Source organism: Pogona vitticeps, chromosome 8 (assembly GCF_051106095.1).
Source record: "Pogona vitticeps strain Pit_001003342236 chromosome 8, PviZW2.1, whole genome shotgun sequence".
NCBI classification, from domain to species: Eukaryota; Metazoa; Chordata; class Lepidosauria; order Squamata; family Agamidae; genus Pogona; species Pogona vitticeps.
This window is the reverse complement of record NC_135790.1, coordinates 3,191,975-3,213,978: the sequence shown is the minus strand read 5'-3', so window position 1 is coordinate 3,213,978 and position 22,004 is coordinate 3,191,975. Positions and strand designations below refer to the sequence as shown.

The window sequence follows — 22,004 nt, the reverse complement described above, 5'->3', positions numbered from 1 at the left end:
AGGAATTGTATCTACCCCCCCCCAAAAAAACCCCAAGCCCTTCCCACCTCTAGGAACATTCCCATGGAACTTAAATAGAGATGGATCCATCTGTTAGCTTTGTCGTCTCCTCCTTTTAACTCTTAAGATCTTAAGTTCTTTCTATCAAATTTATAGAGATGTCTACTGTTGTAGGGGAGAGCAAGGGCATGCGCTGAGCTCAAGGTCACCCACTGAGTTTTCTGGTTCAGTAAAAACCAGAAGCCAGAGCTCCCGCTTTCCATTCCAACGTTCTTGACTGCTACACCCTTTTGGCTCAACCTCTTAACAACACAAATGATTTTTTTTTCCAAGCAAAGGAATATTGTGTAGGAAAGCTCCCAGTCACCCTCAAATCAAGCTCCAACTCCCAGCCACCGAAAATCAAAGCTAAAAGCACCTACGGGGTCTTTGCAGAAAGGACTCTTTTGTGGCTGAAAACCTCGAGGACGCAAGAGCGAAGAGAGTCTCACGGTCTCAGTGGCCTAACAGAGAGGTTTTCCTCCCTCTTTGCTAATATTGGAAACTGGAGTCATTTGCTGAAGCTGAATGTGAGGGAAGAGATTTAAGACCGCTCCAAGAAAGTCCTTCGTGCAGCATCTAGTTTAACTGTGGAGCAGAGGGCCACAAGATGTGACAGCTGCCCAATGGGCTGGTTTTGAAAAGGAACCTGATAGTTTCACGAAGGTTCGGGCTGTCAGGGGCTGCTGGTCAGAAGAGCTATATAATGACAGACAGGAAGCCTGTGGAGAATATGAGGTAAAGGGAACGCTTTGAGAGCTTCCGAGGGTTGAGAGGTGGAACAGAATGAAGGGTTAGATATTGCTCTCAGGCAATCCATAATCATTCTTCATATACTTCTGTTTCTCACACAGTGGTGAATTGCAGCTGACCTGGTTGCACACCCAGGAACGCTACTGGCACCTTATCAATTAGCAGCAATTAGCAGTCGTAAATTGTACTATTAAAAAAAATTGGAGCAAAATTCCAAAAGGATTCTTGCTCTGCACCGTAAGATTATTCTGCATTCCAGCCGTCTAAATGTTTCCACACTCTAATGATAAAATATTTGGTATGCAAGAGTGATGTCTGCTTCCTACGTGTGCATGCATGCGCGTGTGTGTGTGTGTGCACACGCGCACATGCACACACACATGCAGTGTGCTCCTCTGCTTTCAGTAATCTGGGAAACTGCAACGAAATTTTCAGTGTTGTTGCAGAAGCAAAATTTCAGGTTTGTGATTATTGCTTAACGAATGTGTTACAAATTAATTTTTGCTGCTTGGTGGTGTCTCAGTAACAAAATCAATTTTTGGCTGCCCAAAGCCACCTACAATGATGTGCTCTATTGATCTAACACACTGGGGGTGGTTGCAACATTTTCACTCGTCTAATTTTGAGTAGTGTAACTGGTCCACCACCAATAAAACAGAAGGCAGCTTTAAATGCCCTCTGCAGCGGGCAAGATGCATCAAACGTTGCCCTTTGCTATGTCTTATTTTCTCTTGGTCAGGGTTCCAGTTCTGCAGAATTCTGGGCACGGATGAGACAGAAGGGAGACGCAACTGTGCTCTGCCTGGAACCTCACTTCTCCTCAATTTCAGTTTAAATATCATAATTTATTACATAGATTGTGGCCTTACAGCACAGAGAGTTTAACACTGCATTCTTCAATGCAGGGTTGTGTCCTTGAGAGGCAGGCCTCTTAGCGATACAATTGCCTCATGAAGTGGGGTGTAGCCTGTCTTCTGCTCCCTCTTGTCTGAGGCAGGAGACTCCGATTCTGCAGGGTGAGTAAATCCACTCCAGATTTTCCACTACACTTGACAGGAGCTATCCCAGGTGCTGAAACCTCTTCCGCCAAATAAGCTCAGCAGCTTGGATCGCTCCAGCACAGTTTGGACTAAAACCTGGGGTAGATTCACTGATCCCACAAAATCAGAGTCAACGGCTTCCACGGCTGTAAAATTGTATGTTTCAGGTAATAATGCTGCAACCCATCCACTTCCATTATACAGTTTATCTTATGCCATGAGTTACAACCAAGGATGCCATAATGACATGCAGGAGATACATGTTCTTATATATATATATATATATATATATGACTAGATGCTTCCTGTTTTATCATTTTCAAAAATGTGAGCTTATGTTGTCTTATGCTGTCTTTCTAATTTTTTTACTTAACAATGTCTTATTTTTACCATTTTGTTCTGCTCGTTTTGACAAAGTGAATCACTCAGAGACTGTTCGTTGACCAGTGGTTACACAGTTTGAATAAACAAGCAGCTGACCTATTTCTAGGTCCTTCTGCAACAAAAGATGAAGCTGTCATAGTCCAACCTGGATATGGCCAGTATACAGAAAGCTGCTTCCTTTGCCTCTCTTGTACAACAAACGTTGGAGCGAAAGCATGTCATTCCACTGTTTTTACGATGAAAAATACCCTAGCGTGTGTGCCTCCACATTTACTTTATTCTTTTATAGGGTTCTAGTTGTTTGGACTTGCTGTTCTTGGCGTATGAATTACATACTGGCAACATGACAGAATATGTGGTTTTAGGTGGTGCAGGAGAGAACATGAACTGCGGAAGTGATAATACTGCAAAGCAGGAAAGGTTTTAGGCTTTCCCCCCTCCCTCTTCTTCAAGAATGTAACAGAAGGCAGTGAATCTCCCAAGAAAGTTCAAGCCACAAAGCTGGCAAGTCAAGGCTTTGTCAACAGTGTCAGGGAATCAGCTCCCTAGCTGAACATGCCAAGGGGTGAATTCTCCCTGGCATTTGTTAAGTATGCATCTCCTGCGCGTCTGGGCAGGTTTTTCAGGATGTAACTTGGTTGGTTGTCCTTTATGCCTCTCCACAGGGGAGGTGATCCTCCCTGTGACATGCCAGGGTATCGTTCAGATTGAACTGGTAATTTGAGGTGGATTGCAGTATGCTGGTTAACTTTTGCTGCACCATATGCCATATATGTAGAAGTCAAGCTAGCTTCAGCCACCACTTTATAACTTCAGGGGGGAAAATTCAGGAACAGACATGTAGATACTACCCCAGCTGTTGATCCTTATTTCTGAATGGCCAGAAATGGGAATAAAATTATTTTATTTCACCAGCCTACAACTCCCCGAGAATTCCAGCCAATATAGGTAGGTAGTGGTCACTGGCAGCATTTCTGTGATATCTGGTGAGGTGAACAGCTTTTTGGAGGCCTGTGGGTGGCCCCTGGCACCCAGAAGTGGCTCACACCATGGAATTTGGTGGAAATGCTCTGGTGGGTGGGTGAGGGTATTTGTGGGCTTGAGTTGCCGTTGCTAAATCTGTTACTCCCAAAGACTTGCAAGGACTTCTCCTAGTGGCTCTCCAAATATTTCAACCACTGGAGGACCAGAGGCTGCAAAACAGTCCACGTGTGGTGCACAGATATATTTTGCCTGCCCCATCTGAGATGTATTTAGGTAAAGGTAAAGGTTCCCCTTGACAATTTTGTCCAATCGTGTCCAACTCTAGGGGGCGGTGCTCATCTCCGTTTCCAACCCATAAAGCTAGCATTTGTCCCAAGACAATCTTCCATGGTCACATGGCCAACACGACTAGACATGGAACGCCGTTACCTTCCCACCGTGGTGGTACCTATTTATCTACTCGCATTTTGCCTGCTTTCGAACTGCTAGGTTGGCGGGAGCTGGGACAAGCGACGGGAGCTCACTCTGTCGCGTGGATTCGATCTTATGACTGCAGGTCTTCTGACCTTGCAGCAGAGAGACTTCTGCGGTTTAACCTGCAGTGCCACCACATCGTTTGTGTATTTACATGTATATAAAGGCAGAACATGAGGGTCTAAAGCATTAAAGCACTCTTGTTTCTCATCCAATTTCTAGGGAAGGCCCTTGTGCTGGAGAATTCCTGCCAGAAAGGGCAAAATCAGTACCTGGGCAATCCCAATATTATAATATGTATCTGGATTTGTCGACTGGAAGTACCATGATCTTGATAATTTAAATAAGACAAATTTGACTCCTTCTGTCAAAATTACCAGGGCCATCACCCAAAGGTGTGTATGGAGTATCTTTATTTGCCATGGAGCATGAGATGACAGTACGAGATGATAAAGGACTAACGGTATTAGAACCAAACTGTGTTAATGAAAGACTCACACTGCAGACAAGCATGGCTTGAGAAACTATTAGATAGACAGCATCCCAATTACATTGTGGATGATAATGTCAGTAAGCAACTAATTAGGCCATCTTCTGGCTGAAACGAAGGGGGGGTTGTATGCACAATCCAAGATCAAGTTATTTGCACTAGATACAATCAGAAAATAATTATGAAGCAAGGTCTAAGTGATATATGGGAAGCCTACAATGAGTCCATAGAAACAATTCATCGTATGATAGCTGGATGCCCAAAGCTAGAATCAACAGACGGTACGTGCAGGCCTAACCATGGGCCAGGACTATTTTCCAGCAGTTGGCTAAGTCTTACAGATCACTCACATCTTGTCCTCCACATTATAAATTCCATCCTCCTCCTTAAGGAAATAAAATCACAACACAAGTAAGCTATCCCAGGTAAAACAGTTAATTTTAAGAGGCTAGATATTATACTTCTGGATGAGCAACAAGGAAAAACGTACTTTACAGAAGCTGGAGTTCCATCACCAAGCAACCTCGAAAGTACAGAAAGTTACAAACATTACAAAATACCAAACATGAAAGCATGAAATCAAAAGAGGATGGCTGCCAGATCAGGCCATCCTTCTTCCCAGACAAACATCAGCAAGCAGAGTAATTCCAAAAACCTTTTTTGCTCAGTTTCAACCAATTGCTAGTAGTTGCTAATTTGCTTCCTAACCTCCCCCCCAAAAAAAAAACAGTGGTTTTGCAAACAGGTCATCTCACCTGCAGATTTTTAGAAATCGACTCTTGATTTTTAGGCTTCACCCTTTGGTCTGCCCTCTTGCATCAGCAGTTCAGAGAAACAAGAAGATTATCCACAACAACAATGATCTTTAATCTTAGAACTGCAGAGTTGGAAGGGACTCTATGAAATCATGGAATCCAGCCCTTGTCAAGGAGGCACGGCGGGGAATTCGAACTCCCAACCTCTTGCTCTGCAGCCAAATGCCTAAACCACTGGGTGAGCCAGCATGACGATAATGACAATGGCCATGATAATGATGGTCATGCCAACCGCCACCGCCACCTTCGTTTCAGTCCTGAAATCTCAAGAGAAATACAAGAATTGCAAGAATGAAAACAAAAATGAACACACAGAGGCTCGCGATCCGATGGGGGCAGCCCCAATTAGAGTAAACCTGCTGAATCAAAGGGATTTACACAAACACTGCCTTAGCAATTCTGCAGCTGATTCCGTGGGCCCAACTCTGGGTGGGGCAAAGCAATTAGGATTTAGGCCACATGCAGATTAAAGAGAAACCAATTAAATGAGAACACAATAAATAAGAATTCTCTCCAAAGCCGCGTGAACATCGGAGGCCAGATGACGTAGGGGAGAGAGAGAGAGAGTGTGTGTGTTCCTAAATCCCGGGGGTGATGCCTTGGCTGCACCCACCGGGCAACCTGCTCCCCGAGGCCAGAGACCCACAGAGACACCTTGCAAAAGGGAGACGAGCAGGTGCTTTAAGTGGCCTGCTGGGCATCCCCAGATAACACCATTTAGGGCTTTGGAAGATTAACAGCAGCCCTTTGAATGGATCTCAGAGATCCTATTGGGCACCAATGTGGGTTTAAAAAGAGAAGAGAAAGAGAGCGCAGGCTGGAAAATGCTAGAGTGATCCCTGGGTTGTCTTGCCATTGCTGAAACACTGCTTCCACCTAGGGTCTGAAGTGTAGCTGCGCAGTACACGTCTCTTCCTCTTTGGGTTCCTAGGTGGAGGTTTCTGCCCCCAAAGGCAGCTCCTGGCAGATGAGGAGGGGGAACCATCTCTCGCTCCTGCTGCTCCTCCTCCCCGGCCCCTTGGCCGTGCACCCTTCTGTTAAAGGGCAGAGCTGTGCACCCCACATTCATCCTGCCTGGGGCTCCCTTGTTGCCTCAGATGCTGTGGAGGATGCTGCCTGCAACATTTGCATGATTCCCACTTTGACCTGCCATCTTTATTCCAGAAAAAGTAGCATGCATACCTTCCCCCCCCAGCCAGTTTATCCACACAATGACCCAGCGAGGTAAGCCCGCTGCAGAGAAGGAAAGTGCAAGGGTCTGAGGCTCAAGGTCATGGGAAGGATGTCATGGCTCAGGTGAGGACCAAGTACAGCCCTTTAGGTGAAAAGAGGAATGATGGGGAGGGTCTGGGGCTCCGTGGGACACTCGGCCTGTACAAACTAGCCCATTGGGAGCCCCGATAGCTGCCATCCAAAGGGATATTGTGCCAAGTGAAATACACCCCTTCCTTGTTCTCGGACTACAACTCCCATCTTACTCACTGGCATAGCCAGTCCTTAGGACATATTAGCAAGCCAGGGGCTTTTTCAGCTCTTGCTGAGAGACATGGAAAGGTATGAGGACTGGGGACACAGATGCTTCCACCCCCACCCCCCCTTGGCAAGGACAGGGCCCGATCAGCTGATCCTCCCACTCTGGAACATCTGCTGGCATGCCTCCCCTCCAAACAACGCAGCGGTTCCTACAAGAGCCCTGTTTTACTTGACTGCAAAGCGGGGTGGGGATGGGGGGGGTTGCCACATGGGCTGATGCTTTAACCTACCGGCTTCTCCTTGGGCCGACGCTTTCTCTGGAAGTAACCGACAAAATACCCCCCGGCTTGTAACAGACCCAACCCCTCGGACACAAAGAGAACCCAAAGATAAAAGGCTGGGCATCTTGCTTCCAGTGTCGGGTCCCTCGGTTCCTGCAGAGCGGACAGACCCAAGGCCAGGGGGGCAAATCCACAAGGAGCCTCAGGCCAGCGAGGCTCCAGCCCTCTTCCCCTGCAAGCTTCTGCTCTGAGGCCTGGCTCTCCCATCTGGGCTCCACCCTCCATCCCCATCAGCCTGCGATTCGTGTCAGGTGTTCCCAGGCAGCAGTTGCTTGCTAGCACCTGGGCTTTGGGCAGCATCCTGCTGGCTTTCCTGAACATGGAGGAAGCCCTTGTCCTGGTTCTCCCAAGAGGTCGGGCAACGACTGCCTGGCTCCATGAAGGAATATGGGCAAGGGCACCCCAAGTAAAACTGGAAAGCATGTTTCCTCTCCTGGCTCTCATAGATGATGGAGAGATCTGGCTGGTCAGAATGATAAATAAAGGTGTGTAAGGACCAAGAGCCTCCAAAAAGGTAGGACTAAATTGGGGACTGTTTGTGTTATCTATGGGGTCACTGCTTGTGGGAGGCAAACTGATGGTCATGCAGGGTCTCCCTCCTTGACAGTGCCAGCTGGGCAAACCCTGATGAGGCCTCGCTTGTGGGGCGAAACTGGTGGTCCGAATACAGCAGGGTAGGGGTGATGCTACAAGTAGAGATGGCCCACCCATTGCAAAATGCATCCTGCCTCAAAATCTAGCTTCTATTTCAGGACAAAAACGGAGTGCATCTTCTGTGAAGGATGGCTTGCTTTCCTGGGAAAACTCTTGGACCTTTCAAGTTAGTTGAGTTTCATTGCCACCCTCTCCGGTCTGGTCTCATGGAGATGAATCATGCAAAGTAGGAAATGAGGGAAATGCAAAAAGGGGTCAGTTGCAGAATTTAGCTTTTCCCAGTGCTGAAGGCTGGGTACCTATGGAATAACTTGAAATGGCATCATTATTAGGCATAGACACCCATCAACAACTGCTTCAGATGTGAGTTGCAAAGTTCACAACCCTGCTTTAGGAACAAAGCCCAGAATCTTGGAGGAGGACACAATGAAGCACAGCAAAAGAGTTTACTCTTTCTAATTGGTTGGTTTATGTTCTCAAAGAAATCTCATTCGCCACCATCCCTCCTCCTTCCCAGCACTTTTATCCATGCCTTTTGAGACAGCTGCATGCAAGACTGATAAAATCAGCTGGGCTCCACTTTTCAAAGGACATTTATACAACCTGCTCATCGGCAGGCCTTTGGATAAGAGAACGATTTCACTAACCTTTGGAATGAAACTTGTCCATCGGTTAACGAGATTCTCACACCTTCCCTTTTCACCAGCAAAAAGTTCGGGCCGACCTACCACCTCATACACTTTTGTTGTGCCAGATGTTCAAGTAGTGGTTTTACCACAGCCACTCCCAACAGTTTCCACAGAGAAGATGGGATTTGAATCCACGTCTCCCAAGTCCTGGCCCAACTCTATTTACTGCCCCACACTGGCCCTCGCATGCTTTCTAATCCTGGCAAATTAAATCCAGCCACACAGAGTCCACTGCACTGGATAAGGGGAGAGAACAACATAGGCATGTTCTAAGGGGAGTGTGTTCAAAGAAACATCTCAAAGCGTCTCTTGGTTGAGCTTCTGTGCATTTTAACTTAAGGTCCATTCCTGTAGTTTTTCTTCCTCTGACACTTAAGGGTTGTATCAGAACAGTTACGGGACCAGGGTAGGCAGGAGCTATTTGAACCCCTAGGTTAATTTTGCAATTTTAGGATAAAGGTGTTTTAAAAGCACCCTTCCAAAAGAATCCCATCATTACCCATAATCATGGAATATCTGCCTGTCCAAATTTAAGAGTTATTATTGCCACCACTAACTAGGACTAGGGGGAGAAAAGTCTGTTCTGTCCATCAGAGCGGCTGGCACCAAGCAAGAAGGGTGGGGGGGGGTTGTCCATATTATTTCTAGAGTTAATTAGCATCCCCCCTCATCCACAAAGCATGTGTCCATTCTGCATGGAGATCAACCCATTTTATTAAAAAAAAGAACAGCTCCATGGACACTTGTCATGTTCAAAGCCTCTTAACATCAAAGGGGAAGAAAAATTCCATGTGCAAAACCAGACATCCAAAATGGCTCAACATAATTTATTTTTTTTTATGTTAAAATGTACAGAGTTCTTTTGAAAGTACTTGCTAGAAAGGGGGGAGGGAGAAAGTGATATTACATACAAGGAGAAGAAGGGGGGGCCGGCCGGCCCAGGAGCGCATGACATGGAGAATTACAAAGGGGTATTTTTTTTGTTTGTTTTTTTAATCATCCAGGCACCCCTTCCCCCCCTCTTTTTTTTTAAGCTTACAAGTCACCAAGAACAAAGTACAAAGAAGTTACAAAACAGGAAAAGCAAATATAAACAGACAGGAATAGACGCAGCTTCATTTTGTACATGCGGCTTTAGAGGCATCCTGGAGCTCTAGTCACTCACTCTAGAGATCTCTTTAAAGAGAATTTTCATCTTTCTTAAAATAGTCTTTAATATTCTACAACAAAGATAAAAAATTTTAAAGATGGAATGAAATGAAAAAGCTCTTTTTTTTAAAAGGCATCAAAGTCACTAACAGTGAGTTTTTTTTAAATTTCTTTTAGAAGATTACCCAAGTTTATTTTGCTAAAAATACATTATTATTATTTTTTCTTAAACAGAAGTGGGAAAAAAATGACAGGTACCAATATTACTGTGTCGGATATTTTTTTTATAATATAGAAAAGAACATTGGTTCTCTACAATAGTTCTACAGTCACAAAGGTTTGTGGAAAAACGGGAGCTGCCCAATTGATTTTAAAAAACCATACAAAAATCCCAAAACCGAAAAAGGTAACAGCAGACAAAATAATAATAATAATAACAATAATAATAATTTCACGGCCCTTGTGCCATCAGCTTTGCTTTCGACACCCCTGACAAACCCACGCCTGACCCACCTGCAACCGGGACGCAAAGCCAACGCGGCTGATATGGATGGGTAGGAGGTGGTCGCCGGAGTCGCCTCGCGACACAGATGAGGTGAGCCTGGATTCAAAGATATCTACAGGGACGTGGGTCCTGCTAAGCCGTGTACACATGCTCAAGAACTAAGAGAAAATGTGGGCTGGAAGCCCTCGGGATTCTGCCTTTTTATACTCAATAGTACAGAGGAAGTCCATTTTTAGTGCAGCTGAGCCCCGCCTCCCCCCTTTCACAACTGCATTTCAGGTTTCTTTGAAGGAAAAAAAAAGAAGATTCTTTACACATCTAAGTCAATCTAAGTGCATCTGTAGCTCTACAGGAATATACAGAGAGAACTTTACATTAGAAGGATAAGCTACATTTTCCCCCTCCTTGAAGTTCAGCTGATAGTTGTACCCACAGACCCGACATCTTTTTAGCCTTTGAACAGGACGGACGATGCCGCACGGGCTTGCCCGGCCCAGACTCCCTCCCTGATGTTCAACACCTTTGCCCCCTCCAAACCCACAGGTGAGCCAATGGCCTGGCAAAGGAACCTTGCAAGAGGCTAGAGCACAGGGAGGCTACTCACCGGGGTGGAGAGGGGAGGCGGCGCGCACCAAGCCTTTTCTCCCTACATGCTTAGCAACAGGCTGGCAAAAAATAGAGAACTTGTAAAGCTCTCGACAGCCGAGGACAAGCAAGTCCCGGCTTTTGTGGGTATCCTTGTGAGAAAGAGAGCACTGCTCAGAGCCTTTGGGATCTCTGCCTCTAAACACGGCCACGTTGCCCCTGCTCAACGGGCTTTGCTACTCTCTCACCTACACCTTTAAGGCTGCACATGATGCTTCCTTCAGAGTTGGTACTGCTAGCTCCAGACCGACAGCATCGGCCCGAAGTACGTAGCGTGGGCTCACTCTTCTAGATTTACATTTAAGCTCTGTTTCAGTTCATGGGGACAGAGAAAGAAGGGGGGGCGGGGAAGAGAACCCATCGTCCAGAGTTCCTACTGCTGGGGAATGGCGAAAGAGGACCGGTGAGGTTTGCTAAGGGCTCCATATTCCATTCTCGGTCACCCCATCAGAGCTTCTGAAGTAGGAAACGGAGAGAACCTGTAGAGATCGGGCCATCTCAGGAACTGTGTGTGCACAAAGGCCAAAGAAAGAGGAAAAAGTACAGGGTCTGGAAATGACAGGAGCAGCAGACGGCTGTTTTACACGCACTCTGCCCAGGTGGTCAGCAAAGCAAGGTTCTACGCTAAGCTATGGAAAGGTGGTTTTTTTTTGTTTGTGTGCAGGTTTTCAGTCCCCTGGGGGGGTGGAGGGAGGGAGGAGATATCAAACCCCCCCAAAAAAGAAACCCCAAAGACCCCAAACCCCTTTTTAAAAATGGGTTTGAACTGTGAAGTGTTTCAGGATTGTGAAGGAAAATGAAGACCCAAAACAAGCGCCAAAAAAAAAAAAACATGAAAAGAACAAAGACCAGGCCCCCTAAAAAAATAAAATAAAATAAAACCAAAAAAGGAACAAAAAAACCCATCTAAGATCTACAGCAATATTTAACTGGAAAAAGGTCCATCGTCTCTGGTTTTGTCAGTATAAAAGGTTCCTTTATTTATAGAGATATTTCAGTTAGTTTTTTTTTCTCTGTGTGTCTGTGTGTGTTTTAAGACTGCAAGTGGATCTTGCTCATCTTCTCATGTAGGGTCCGTTGAGAGATTGCTTGGGCACCCCAGCAGGGTTCATATAGCTGTGATGGGAAGGCCCACTGTACATCATGTTCCCATGAGGGTTTGGCTGCATAGGCTGCTGGGGATAGGCCTGGCTCCCCATCATCCCCATCTGCATCTGCATAGGATACTGGGCTGTCTGGTTCATGTAGGCCGGGTTGCTATGGTAACTGCTGTTCATCATGGGCTGGGTCATCCGGTAGCTGTTCATGGCGTTCAGGGTGTTCATATTCATGGAGTTGACATTGTACGGGGCCGTGGGCATCAGGTTCACCCCCATGTTCATGCCACGCTGAACGGCCAGCGCCCGGGGGCTGGCCTGCATGGCGACGGCCGGAGGGCTGCGGCCGTAGAGCTGCTGCTGGTGGGCAGCGGCCGAGGGCAAGGGGGCCGACTTGGAACGGATGGAAATGTGCCCCTTGACGGGCATCTGGCCCTGGAGCCTCTGGGTGTGAGGGATGCCGATGTTGGTGGTAGACATGTTACACTGGAGGAGGGGTGAGGTGAGGTTCATGGTGGTGGAGGCCAGGTTGGGCGGGGGCGTCATGGTCGCTTGTGCTTGGGGCGTCCCGGCCAAGGGGTGAGATGGGGCCAACTGAGCCAGGCCGGTGTTGGACAAAGACACGCTGGTTGCATAGGAAGTCACAGCAGGAGAATGGCTGTAAGGCATGGCATGAGGGTCCATAATGGTGTTGGTCAGCTGCTGCAACTTGGCTAAGCTGAAGGTGGCCGAGGGCTGGGAGTAGCCGCCCGCACCAAAATCCCCGGGAATCCTCTCGTAGATGCTGATGTTGCTGGAGCTGCCGGTTTCAGGGATTTCCATGATCATTGGAGCTGGAGTGAAGCTGTTGTTCATGCTACACTGCGATAAGGAGGGCTGCGGGGGTGGCGGTGGCGGCTGTTGCTGTTGCTGCTGTTGTTGTTGCTGCTGTTGCTGTTGTTGTTGCTGCTGCTGTTGTTGTTGCTGCTGCTGCTGCTGCTGTGCTGGAGGTGGGGGCTGGGGCGGCTGGGGCTGGGGCGGTGGGGCTGCCGGCTGCTGGTTGCTCGGAGGCCTTTCCACCACGCAGCTCTGGGGGGACTTGATATTGCAGTTTGTGGGGGGCTGGACGCCGCCCTGGGGCATCATGCTGCAGCTGCTGCCCATGCTGGCGATTTGCTGCGTGACCACGCAGCTGTTCTGGGTGAGGCTGCCGGAGGAGGACAAGGGTCCGTAGGAGCAACTGCTCTGCGAGGAATTGTTTCCACAGATGCTGCCCCCCATGGTGGAGTCGTAGCTGCTCGGGTTCTCGTAGTTCTCCGTCGTGCTCTCGATGCTGCCGAGGTCACTGAAACCGCTGTCCACCACTTGCTGAGAATGGTCGGATACGGAAGGCACATCCATCATGGGGCTGGTCTCCATGTTCTGCATAGAAGGGGCGGAAAGGGAGCCTTGCTCCGGGCTGATCTGGGTGTAGCCGCTCTCCAGAGCGCCAGGCACGCTGGGGCTGCTGACGGAGCGCACGGACTGGCTGGGGTGAGACTGGACCGAGGACATGGGGCTGTTGTGTTCCGACGCCTGGCAGTCTTCGACCATGGACATCTGCGGGTCTTCTTCCGCCTGGGTGTAGCTCTGCAGGTTCTGACAGGCCGCCAGGGTCTCCTCGCAGTCCTGGTAAGCCACGTCGTGCTCGTTGTTCTCTTCCTCCTGCGTCAAAGACTGCACGGCCTGGACGGTTTCGAGATCCAGTTCGCTGTGAGGGATTGGCTCTTCTTCCTTGAGTTCAATCAGACCTTCCTTGGGGTGCTGCTCTTCCTCCTGGTCATCTTCAGAGCCAGGAACAGGGTCCGACCCCACGGATGTCTCGTGAGAGGCCTGCTCTTCCTCAGAATCCGCCTCCCCCTCGCTCTTGCTTTTCACGTCGTCTTCTCTACTGTCCTGTGTGCTTGTTTCTAAAAAAGGCTCCTGGACTTCAGGTTCTTCCTTCAGTTCCTCTTTCGCCGCCTGTTCTTCCAGCTCGTCCTTCTTGGCAGATTCCACGTGGCCGTCGTCTTCCTCGTCGTCTGCATCATGGTCGTCGTTCTCGTTCACGACTGCTGCCGCTTCCTCTTCCTCCTCCTCCTGGTCGCGCTCAGGTTCTTCCACCTCCTGCTGATCTTCTTCAGACGGCCTCTGCTCTTCAAGCACCTGTGGCGGCTTCTCTCCTTCTTCCTCCAGTTCAGGTTCCTTCCCTTCGGCTGCCGGGCTGTTGCTGCTCTCGATGGGAGAAGCCGCTCTCGTTTCACTGGCCGGTGCCTCTTCCTCCTCCTCCTCTTCTCCCAAGTCCCCTCCCTCTGGGGACTCGTCGTCTTCCTTCCTCTCTTCTGGAACCAGCAGAAGGTCTTCCTTTGGCTCAACAGGTTCCTCCTTCTCCTGCACTTTGGGTTTCCAACCCGGTTTTGAAGCTACTTCCACAGGATCTGCTGCCTCTTCTGCAGCAGGAGCGAGAACTCTCCCTCTCTTCGGATTGAAAGCTGGCTTGCGCCCGGGCCTTTTCCTCCAGTGGATGGGCTTGCGGCTTTTGCCCTTGGGCCAGCCTTTCTTCTTCTTCATTGGGGTGGAGGTGTCCGGTGGGAGGGGAGAATCTTTTGCTTCACATTTTCTCAGTACAGAGACTGGTTTCAAGGTAGGAGAACCTGAAGAAGAGGGAAGGGGGGTGGGGGTGGGAAAAGAGAAATTAATATCCTGGACCAGTGATTGGTAGTCTCTCCTAGGACTTGTCAGTGAAGAAGCTGCAGCTAGGCAATCACCTACCCATTCACAACAATTTAGGATTGGAGCAACAATTACAAATACTCAACAGAGTTTATTCTTTAAAACAATGAAGGAAATACAAGGCCATGCCATTTGATAACTTGCCACTGATTGCTAAAAGTCAACCACATTATATTTTTATTTTCTTATTTCATTCCGGTAATACAGCTGGATTAGCCCCTCCTTTAAAAAAGCCACCCCGCCAATAGAATCACAGTCTAATACTGTTCCCACAAAAGTTCCAGTTCACCTATTTAAATCTAGACCCTTATCTGTTATCATGACACTCACATTCTGGAAGCTTTTGGCATCTCAAAACAAATCACAAACCACAAGGAATATTCAGAACTGAACTTTGCATCTTTTTCAGTTTTGTAAAATAATAATAACTGCATGCCATGAAGTTAATTTTGGCAGATGGCCACCCTTTCCAGGGTTTTCCTAGGTAGAGAACACACAGAACCTGCTCTCCATTTCTACTTCTGGGGCTGCCCTGGGACTGTGCTCTAGTGGAGCATTGAACTCCCAACATCTGGTTCTGCAGACAAATGTCTATTCCACTGAGTTTTCCACCAGCTTCCCAGCCATCCTATAGCACAAGGGTTCAACACCTGCAGTGCAATCAGCCGGTGTGGGCGGTGATCCTGGGCAAAAGCAAGTGAGCCCACAAAGATGGACACTCTGAGCAAAAGGCCAGGTTTGTCCTCTCGAGGACAAACAGATGCCTTCTCAGGCCTGAAATGTAAAACATGCGGCACGCATGGTAAAAAGAATGACCACCAACAACACGGCACATCTCATAGATTCCAAGGACATCCTATCGAGCTCGTAGCTTTCATAACAACCCTGCCAGGAAGGCAGGTGTTGCCATCTAGCTATTGCTGTGAGCAGGGGACTGAAAGCAAAACGAAGCATTTCACGGGGGCTTGTATTGCTCAGGGGGAGGGAAGCTGCCTTTCTAATCAACCTTCCACGTTTGGCAAGCCAGTTTCTTCCATGCTCCGATACCCCCTCGATTCAATTCACATGAGTTCCTCTCACAAGCTGCTCCCAGGTGGCTGCTTCTAATGTTGTGTAATTATTTTTTTAAGTAACTGAACATTATAGCCAACTATTTTACAGCACTTGGGAACGCAGGGGGCTGGCTTAGTTAATAAAACAGAACAGCTGACTAAGAGGTCACTACGAAACGACTCAGCTTGACAGGTGTATTGAAAAGGGTGTCAGACGTTTCCAACCACTGTTTTTAAGAGGTCAAATGCCACTTAATTGTCTAAATCAAAGAAGGGGCAGTAAAGCACTTTGGGAAAGGCTGAGGAACTATAGCCGAGCACCAACCTCCCTGCACCATTCTTGTTGGCACAGGGAAAATTCCTGCCTCGTGGAGCTGAGCGTGTGCCATTTAACAGCCTGCCGCTAAAGAACTGAGCAATAGTGCTACCTAATTAAAGTATGCAATAGATGAGCCGTGAGTCGCAGGGCTCAGAGAAAAACAGCACCCTTTGAGAGACATACCAGTGGCCTCGTCCGACTCCTCTCCGGTCTGAGATCCTCTCTTTGAGGAGGGCCTGTGCCGGAGAGAGTCCTGGGGTGGAAGACGGTGAAGATAACCTCTCGAGAACAGCTCGCTTTCCTCCTCATCCTCCTCATCTTCCATCTCGAAGGTGGGTTCCAGCTGAGGCATGGGCCGCTCCGAGTCGGAGTCCTCGAAAGGTTCATCCAGGACCTCCGTGGTCTCAGAGATCGTCTCCGTCACCACGCTGCTGTTGTGGTATTTGCGCTTACGGACCCGCCTCTTCCGGGGATTGGGCTTCTGCACGGGACAGATAAAACAACAACAGAGCATTGTTACATAGAGCAAGGATAGGCGCTGGGCTCCGTTGGCCAGGGCCATGGGGACCCTATCAGCACACCCGCTGTCTGATCTCTTAGCTTTCTGGAGGAAAGGGAAACTTTTAATCTTTCTGGAGAAAGCAATTAACTCCAAAAGCACAAAAGAGAAACAGGAAGCGGCCCCGAGGTGGATCCCTGCAGCATCCTTTTTGGGGCTCCACTTACAATTCACACGACAGGCCCAAAGAGACCACTGCAGTTCCACGCATGTAAAAGGGCAGGCAAAAGGCACTATGGAAGGAGAGAGCGATGGCATTCCCCACCCCATCTGCTATGATATTTCAGCCAAGTCAAATTCCAAAATAAATGGCCTCCAACTTCTCCTGCAAATTAAAACGACAACGACACAGATCTCCTGCAGAAGCCAAGAGGCAACGCCTAACCTCAAGTCCTATCTCAACAGGTTGGCTGTATAGATTTTGTGTGGGACCCAGAGTCAGTCAATCATGCCCCAATGCAATCTGTTGGACTGCAGTGAAAATGACTTAGTCTGGATCTAGTCCATTTCTTCTTGACACCCAGAGGAACCAGTATAGAATGGGTACTTCACAACATGGAAATAGAATCACCACCAGTTCTAAACACATGCTGGAAGTCCTCTTTAGAATTTGAGGGGGGAAAACAAGGTGGAATAATTTCTTTCTGAGAATCTCTGTTTTCATTTGTGAAATGTTTTTAGCCCTTCTTACTCCATCTCCCCTCCAACTTTTAAGATGCATATGGGCAAAGCCCATGGAAATATCAAGATGCCCAGAGGGTGCTGATCAAATCTGCAGCAACTGAGGCTGAAGCTTTTATGTCCCATGGATCCCTGTGTCCTGACTGGCAAAACCTGGAAGGGGGAGAGATGCAAAGCAGGAAAGCACTGAGCACAGAATGACAGATCTGCCTCTCTTGCGATGATTAATGAGTTCAGTTTTTGTGTGTGTGTGTGCTTGTTTGGCCGCACAAAACCCCTCAAGATCACTCAAAGGCTTTCCAAAGGACCTAAGGAGAAACCTGCGGCCTTAAGTGCAAGTGAGAGGTTTCCCCAGCCAAGACTTCCAACGCCACGTGGCAAAGCCATCACTGCAAGACAGACTGGGAGGGGAGCACGCACCTTGCGTTTCAGGGTGGGCTTTGTGAGAATCGGCGGGGAGTTGGAGCAAGGGCTGACGGGCTGCTCCTCCTCCTCCTCCTCTTCCTCCTCCTCCTCACTGCTCTCACTGAAGTGCCTCAGCAGGGTCCGGTCCCCCTCGCTGTGTCGACGGGCTAGCCTGCTGCATTCCTCGGAGATTCTGCTTTTCAGGGGCTCGAGGGTCTTCAAGGGCCCCCTCCAGACCTCTAGGTCTTCGCTGTATCGCCGCTGGGTAGTCGCGGGCTTTTCCCCTTTGCCATACGGCCCTTGGGACATGGCTGGTTTCTCCTCGACTTTCCCAAAGTGCCCCCGGGGCGCGGTGGACTTCTCCTCGCACTTGCCACATTGCCCCTGGGAGCAACTGCTCTTCTCTTCACTCTCCCCAAATCTGCCCCGAGAGGCGGCAGCGGCCGCAGCTGCCGCAGCTGCCGCGGCCGCTTTCTCCTGGCATTCCCCACACCGGCCACCCCGGGCCATGGCCGCCTTCTCCTCTAGAACCAGTCTGGACTCCTTCTCGGCAAAGGGCTCCCGCAGCTTTTTGTTCTTGCGACTCCACCGGCCCCGCCGCGGTGTCTGGCTGTTGGCAGGAAGACCAGCCAGGGGAAGACTTTGCTTGTTTGGCCGCACGGAGTTGGTGGGGGCGAGGACGTCGGACTTTTTTTCACTCTCCAGGGGGAAGCAGGACTCTCTTTCTTTTCTTTCCCAGGATACAGATTTTATCACCTGCAAGGAACAAAAATCCTACTGATTGTATCTTTGAGACCTCCTTTGAGACCAAGAATTTCTACAGACATCGAAAACCTGTTTAAACTTTTAGAAGCTTGCGGACAGAGATCGGGAACATTCCCCACATCCATGTGTGAATATCAACCCCCCTCACATCTATAGCTATCGATTTTCTTCTCTTCCCCCTTTCTCCCCATTTTTCCTTCAGCCATCTTTCTCTGGCCTTCAACCTACAACTCTCTCCCTTAGGGCACCTCTGACCTCTGCCTTCTTTTCCATCCTTCTGTACTCCCTGCCTGTCCCGTCCTCTCCTAATACGTTGCTGGTATCTCCTAAATGGAGCCAGTTGTTGACAAGAGTACTTGGCTCCAGGAAACCTACCAGCATCTCTGAGAAGACTCAACTGAGGAAAAAGGTCCATAAAGGGAGCGTGTGACCAAACCTGGACCAACCTGCTCTTTCCTCGTCTCATTCGTGAAATGTGGCCATCTGTGGTACATCACAGATTCAACTACAGCCATCTCCAGCTAAAGGATCTCAGAAGAAAGAACTCTGCCTAACTGTGAAAAGATACTACGATCACACTGGGCTAGACCAACGGTCTAACTATGTATAAGAACATTTCCTATTTGTTTGCTATTTTCTTGAACTAAAAAGCTTCCTAGGATAGCACAAAGGGAGGCAGACTGAGAAGAGGGAGAGGACTCCAATAATATTTTTGAGCAAGTGCAGCTGGCTTTTAACCATCTGCCCTTTTAAACTGCCCTTCCACCTTCCGCTGTGCAAGGAAAACGTGGGCATGTTATTCTAAGCTGTTTCAAAAAGGAACCCTTGCACACTGACCTCTATCTCTCTCTCCTTTGGCTGCTGCTCTTCCCCTTCCCCTTCTTCGTGTTCTTCTTCCTCATCTTCCGAAACCACAGAGTTTGAGACGATGACAGGAGTCCAGCGCAGACATTCTGGATCCACGACGACGGGTCGGAGGTTCTGTTTCAGTTTTGCCATGTGCTCTTGAATAAGCTTCTCCCGCCGAACGATCACAAATCTGTAAAGAAAACACCATCAGTCAACTGGCAATACATAGAGCTAACAAACATATGAATGCAGGGTGACACAGAGAAGAGGCTGCCAACGGACTGATAGAAGCAGCCCTAGAGAACTGTTACTGACAGGGTACGTACAGTTCGTCCCACTTAAAAGCCAACTCCCAAATCCCATGGCTCCCTCTCGTGAGCTCTGGCCCATATTCTGTGTCTCAGCCTGATCCTTCTCCCCATGGGGGCTTTCATCAGGCTTATAAGGTGCAGGCTTTCTGGGAGACTGGTCTCTCCCACGCTGGCTGCCATAGATGTCATGTTCAGAATAGAGGCACTGCTGACTCTACCTGGTACAGCTTCTTTGACAATGGTGCAGAAGGCTTTCTCTGTTGTGTGGTGTCTACACGGTGGAATGGTCCCCCCAGTGAAATTAGAGGGCACCTATCTGTTGGGTGCTTCCATCATCAATTAATCATCTACCTGTCCACTCAAGGCATTTCCCTGATTGTAAATGTTATCAGTTGGCCTTGTGTTTTAATAAACGGTTTTGAATGGATCTTAACGGTTTTGCAGCTCTGTAATTTGCAAAGAAGTTGAGAATTCAATTCCCATTCACGTTCTACAGCAAATCCAGCTATCTTTTTCACTATCTACACTTCCAAATGATCTTCAGTCATTTGACTATAAATGTTATCACCTAATCTTGATTTTTAATTAACTCTTTTTAATGCATCTTAATGATTTTATTGTTTTATTATTTGGGAAGAGGGATAAGATCTAATTGCCAATTACGCTCTATAATTTTCCACGCTAAGCTTTATTGAAGTTTTTTTTTAAGATTGGAAACACATAAAATACTAAAAATAAATGAATAAACAATAAAAACAACAACCATAATAATGTGCTGTCAAGACCATTCTGACTTATGGTGACCTTTTCCAGGTAGAGAATATTTTATTTATTATTTATTTATTAATTGAATTTGTACCCCACCCATTTAGTCAACTGACTACTCGGGGGGGGGGGGCTAACAACATCTAAAACAAACCATTTAAAATATAGATCAATAGACAAGGACTCAAGATGAGAAAACAAAATAAATCAAGAGGTGGCTGGAGGGAAGGCTTGCCTAAATAGCCAGGTTTTCAGCTGGCCTTTGAAAATACCCAGCGAATACTCAGAAGTGGTTTCCTGTTCCCTTCTTCCAGGGGTTTCCTGGGACTGTGGATCTTGTCCAAGGCCATACAGCCTGGGCTTCCCTAAAATGAACCTACAACTGACACTACGTGCAACAAAACTGCTGGATAGCTGAGTGGTTATGGTCTCTGGCCTTAGGGTCCCTTCCAGCTTTGCTGATTCTCTGGAAAGCATAAATAGGCAAGGCTCTCTCTAAGGAACCTATACTGTATTTCGGGGCTCTGGCTAAAAAGCCATTCCCAGTACTGAATCATTCCCCTGTCTCTCTTCCCAAGAGGGACCCAAATGTAGGGTTCTGCTACTAATATTCTGAAAAGGATCAGACTCTTGTTTCAAGGCAAGATGATCCCAGGCCATCCTGAAGAGGCCATACAAAAGGGCTTCACTCAAACAAAGAATGGCCAAGTTGCACCTGAACTGTTGTTACACAGGCAGTTTCAACACTGTCTGCTCTAAAAAAAGGAATGGGTCAAATACTGTATATACCTACAATTCTTATTAAGAACACTCAAAGGCATAAAAAGACCATTCATTCGTTCGTTCGTTCGTTCGTTCATTTGATTTGTATCCCGCTCCCATTAGTGCCGGGGCATTACTCTGGGCTGTTACAACAAATATAATACAAAACAAAAAATAAAGATAAAAGCATTAAAAGCAACTTACAAACAACAACCCTTATCAATAGATGGCACAGATCTGTCATATAAAAACAGAATGGACAGAGGAAAGGAGAATTTAAAAAAGGGTGATCAGCTAGATACCCACCAGCCTCTCTGGCTTCTTGGGTCATCTGTAAGTATCACGTAACAAAAGCTGGCAAGGGTTTGGAAGGATCTACTTCAGTTCAATTATTGAAGCTAAGACTACTAAACAACCAACACACATACACACACCGTCAAAAAACCACAAGCCCTGAAATGGATGCCAAATAAGCCCCAAAGCTTGAGTAGCACCACGTCCCAGGAGCACAGACGAAAAGGAACAAAGCTTTTACTGTATAATCTACACAGAGACACCAGTGCCATCACTCTAAGATTTTGCGAAGGGCTGTGCAGAAATCAAACCCAATTAAAAGATTACTACAATACTATGCGCAGGGATCTGTGGGTGTTGTAAATGCTCAACTGCCTAAAATCTGAAAACTGTGGTGGTAGGAGGAAGCATGAGCTCTCTAGCTACAGTATTATGGCTAGGCAAGATAAAAAGTGTGAGTTCTGGCTGCTTAAGTCTTAGAAGCCAAAGGGCTAATAAAGGAAGAAATCTTGCATTAGCTTGTAATTTTAGAACCACAGAGCTGGAAGGGACCCTGTGGGTCATCAAGTCCAGACCTCTAGTGGCCTAGGTGGCAAAGCTCATTTAGCAGTGCTAACATCATGCCACGCAACAGGGAACTGCACAAGTCTGCTCAATTTGGGGCAATATATGCAGACTGCAGAAGTGTAAAAGCCTGAGTGCAGAATCTGCATGTTTGGGTTGCTCAGCCTTAATGAGCACTGTTAATGGCAAGAATATGGAATGGTGTCTCAAGCAGCAGATGGCAGACTCCAGTTTGTTTCTGTGGAGCTTTATGCTCTTCCACCCAACAGGCTGGATTTGGTCTGCTAGTCAGCACAAGGAAGCAATCCGATTGCATGTGACTTGCCACCTCTTCTCTGCAACAGACTTTAAAAGCTGCACAACATGTTTTGTCTCTTTTCCGTGCCTAGCCACGGCATTCTCATTGCCCCCCCCCA

At 47.8% G+C, this 22,004-nt stretch overlaps 1 protein-coding gene across 1 annotated transcript in view; it reads right to left on the bottom strand.

Moving 5' to 3' along the window:
• Positions 1–8,942: 8,942 nt before the first annotated feature.
• The window catches only part of KAT6A (lysine acetyltransferase 6A), a 59,565-nt gene continuing 46,503 nt past the window's right edge, over positions 8,943–22,004 (bottom strand). The window contains exons 14-17 of the mRNA XM_072978927.2: positions 18,881–19,082; positions 17,294–18,034; positions 15,817–16,114; positions 8,943–14,183 (exon numbers count right to left, since the gene is read on the bottom strand). Of these exons, the coding sequence (XP_072835028.2) occupies positions 11,491–14,183; positions 15,817–16,114; positions 17,294–18,034; positions 18,881–19,082 (3,934 nt within the window). The 3' untranslated portion in view covers positions 8,943–11,490. The remainder of the gene's footprint in view (positions 14,184–15,816; positions 16,115–17,293; positions 18,035–18,880; positions 19,083–22,004) is intronic.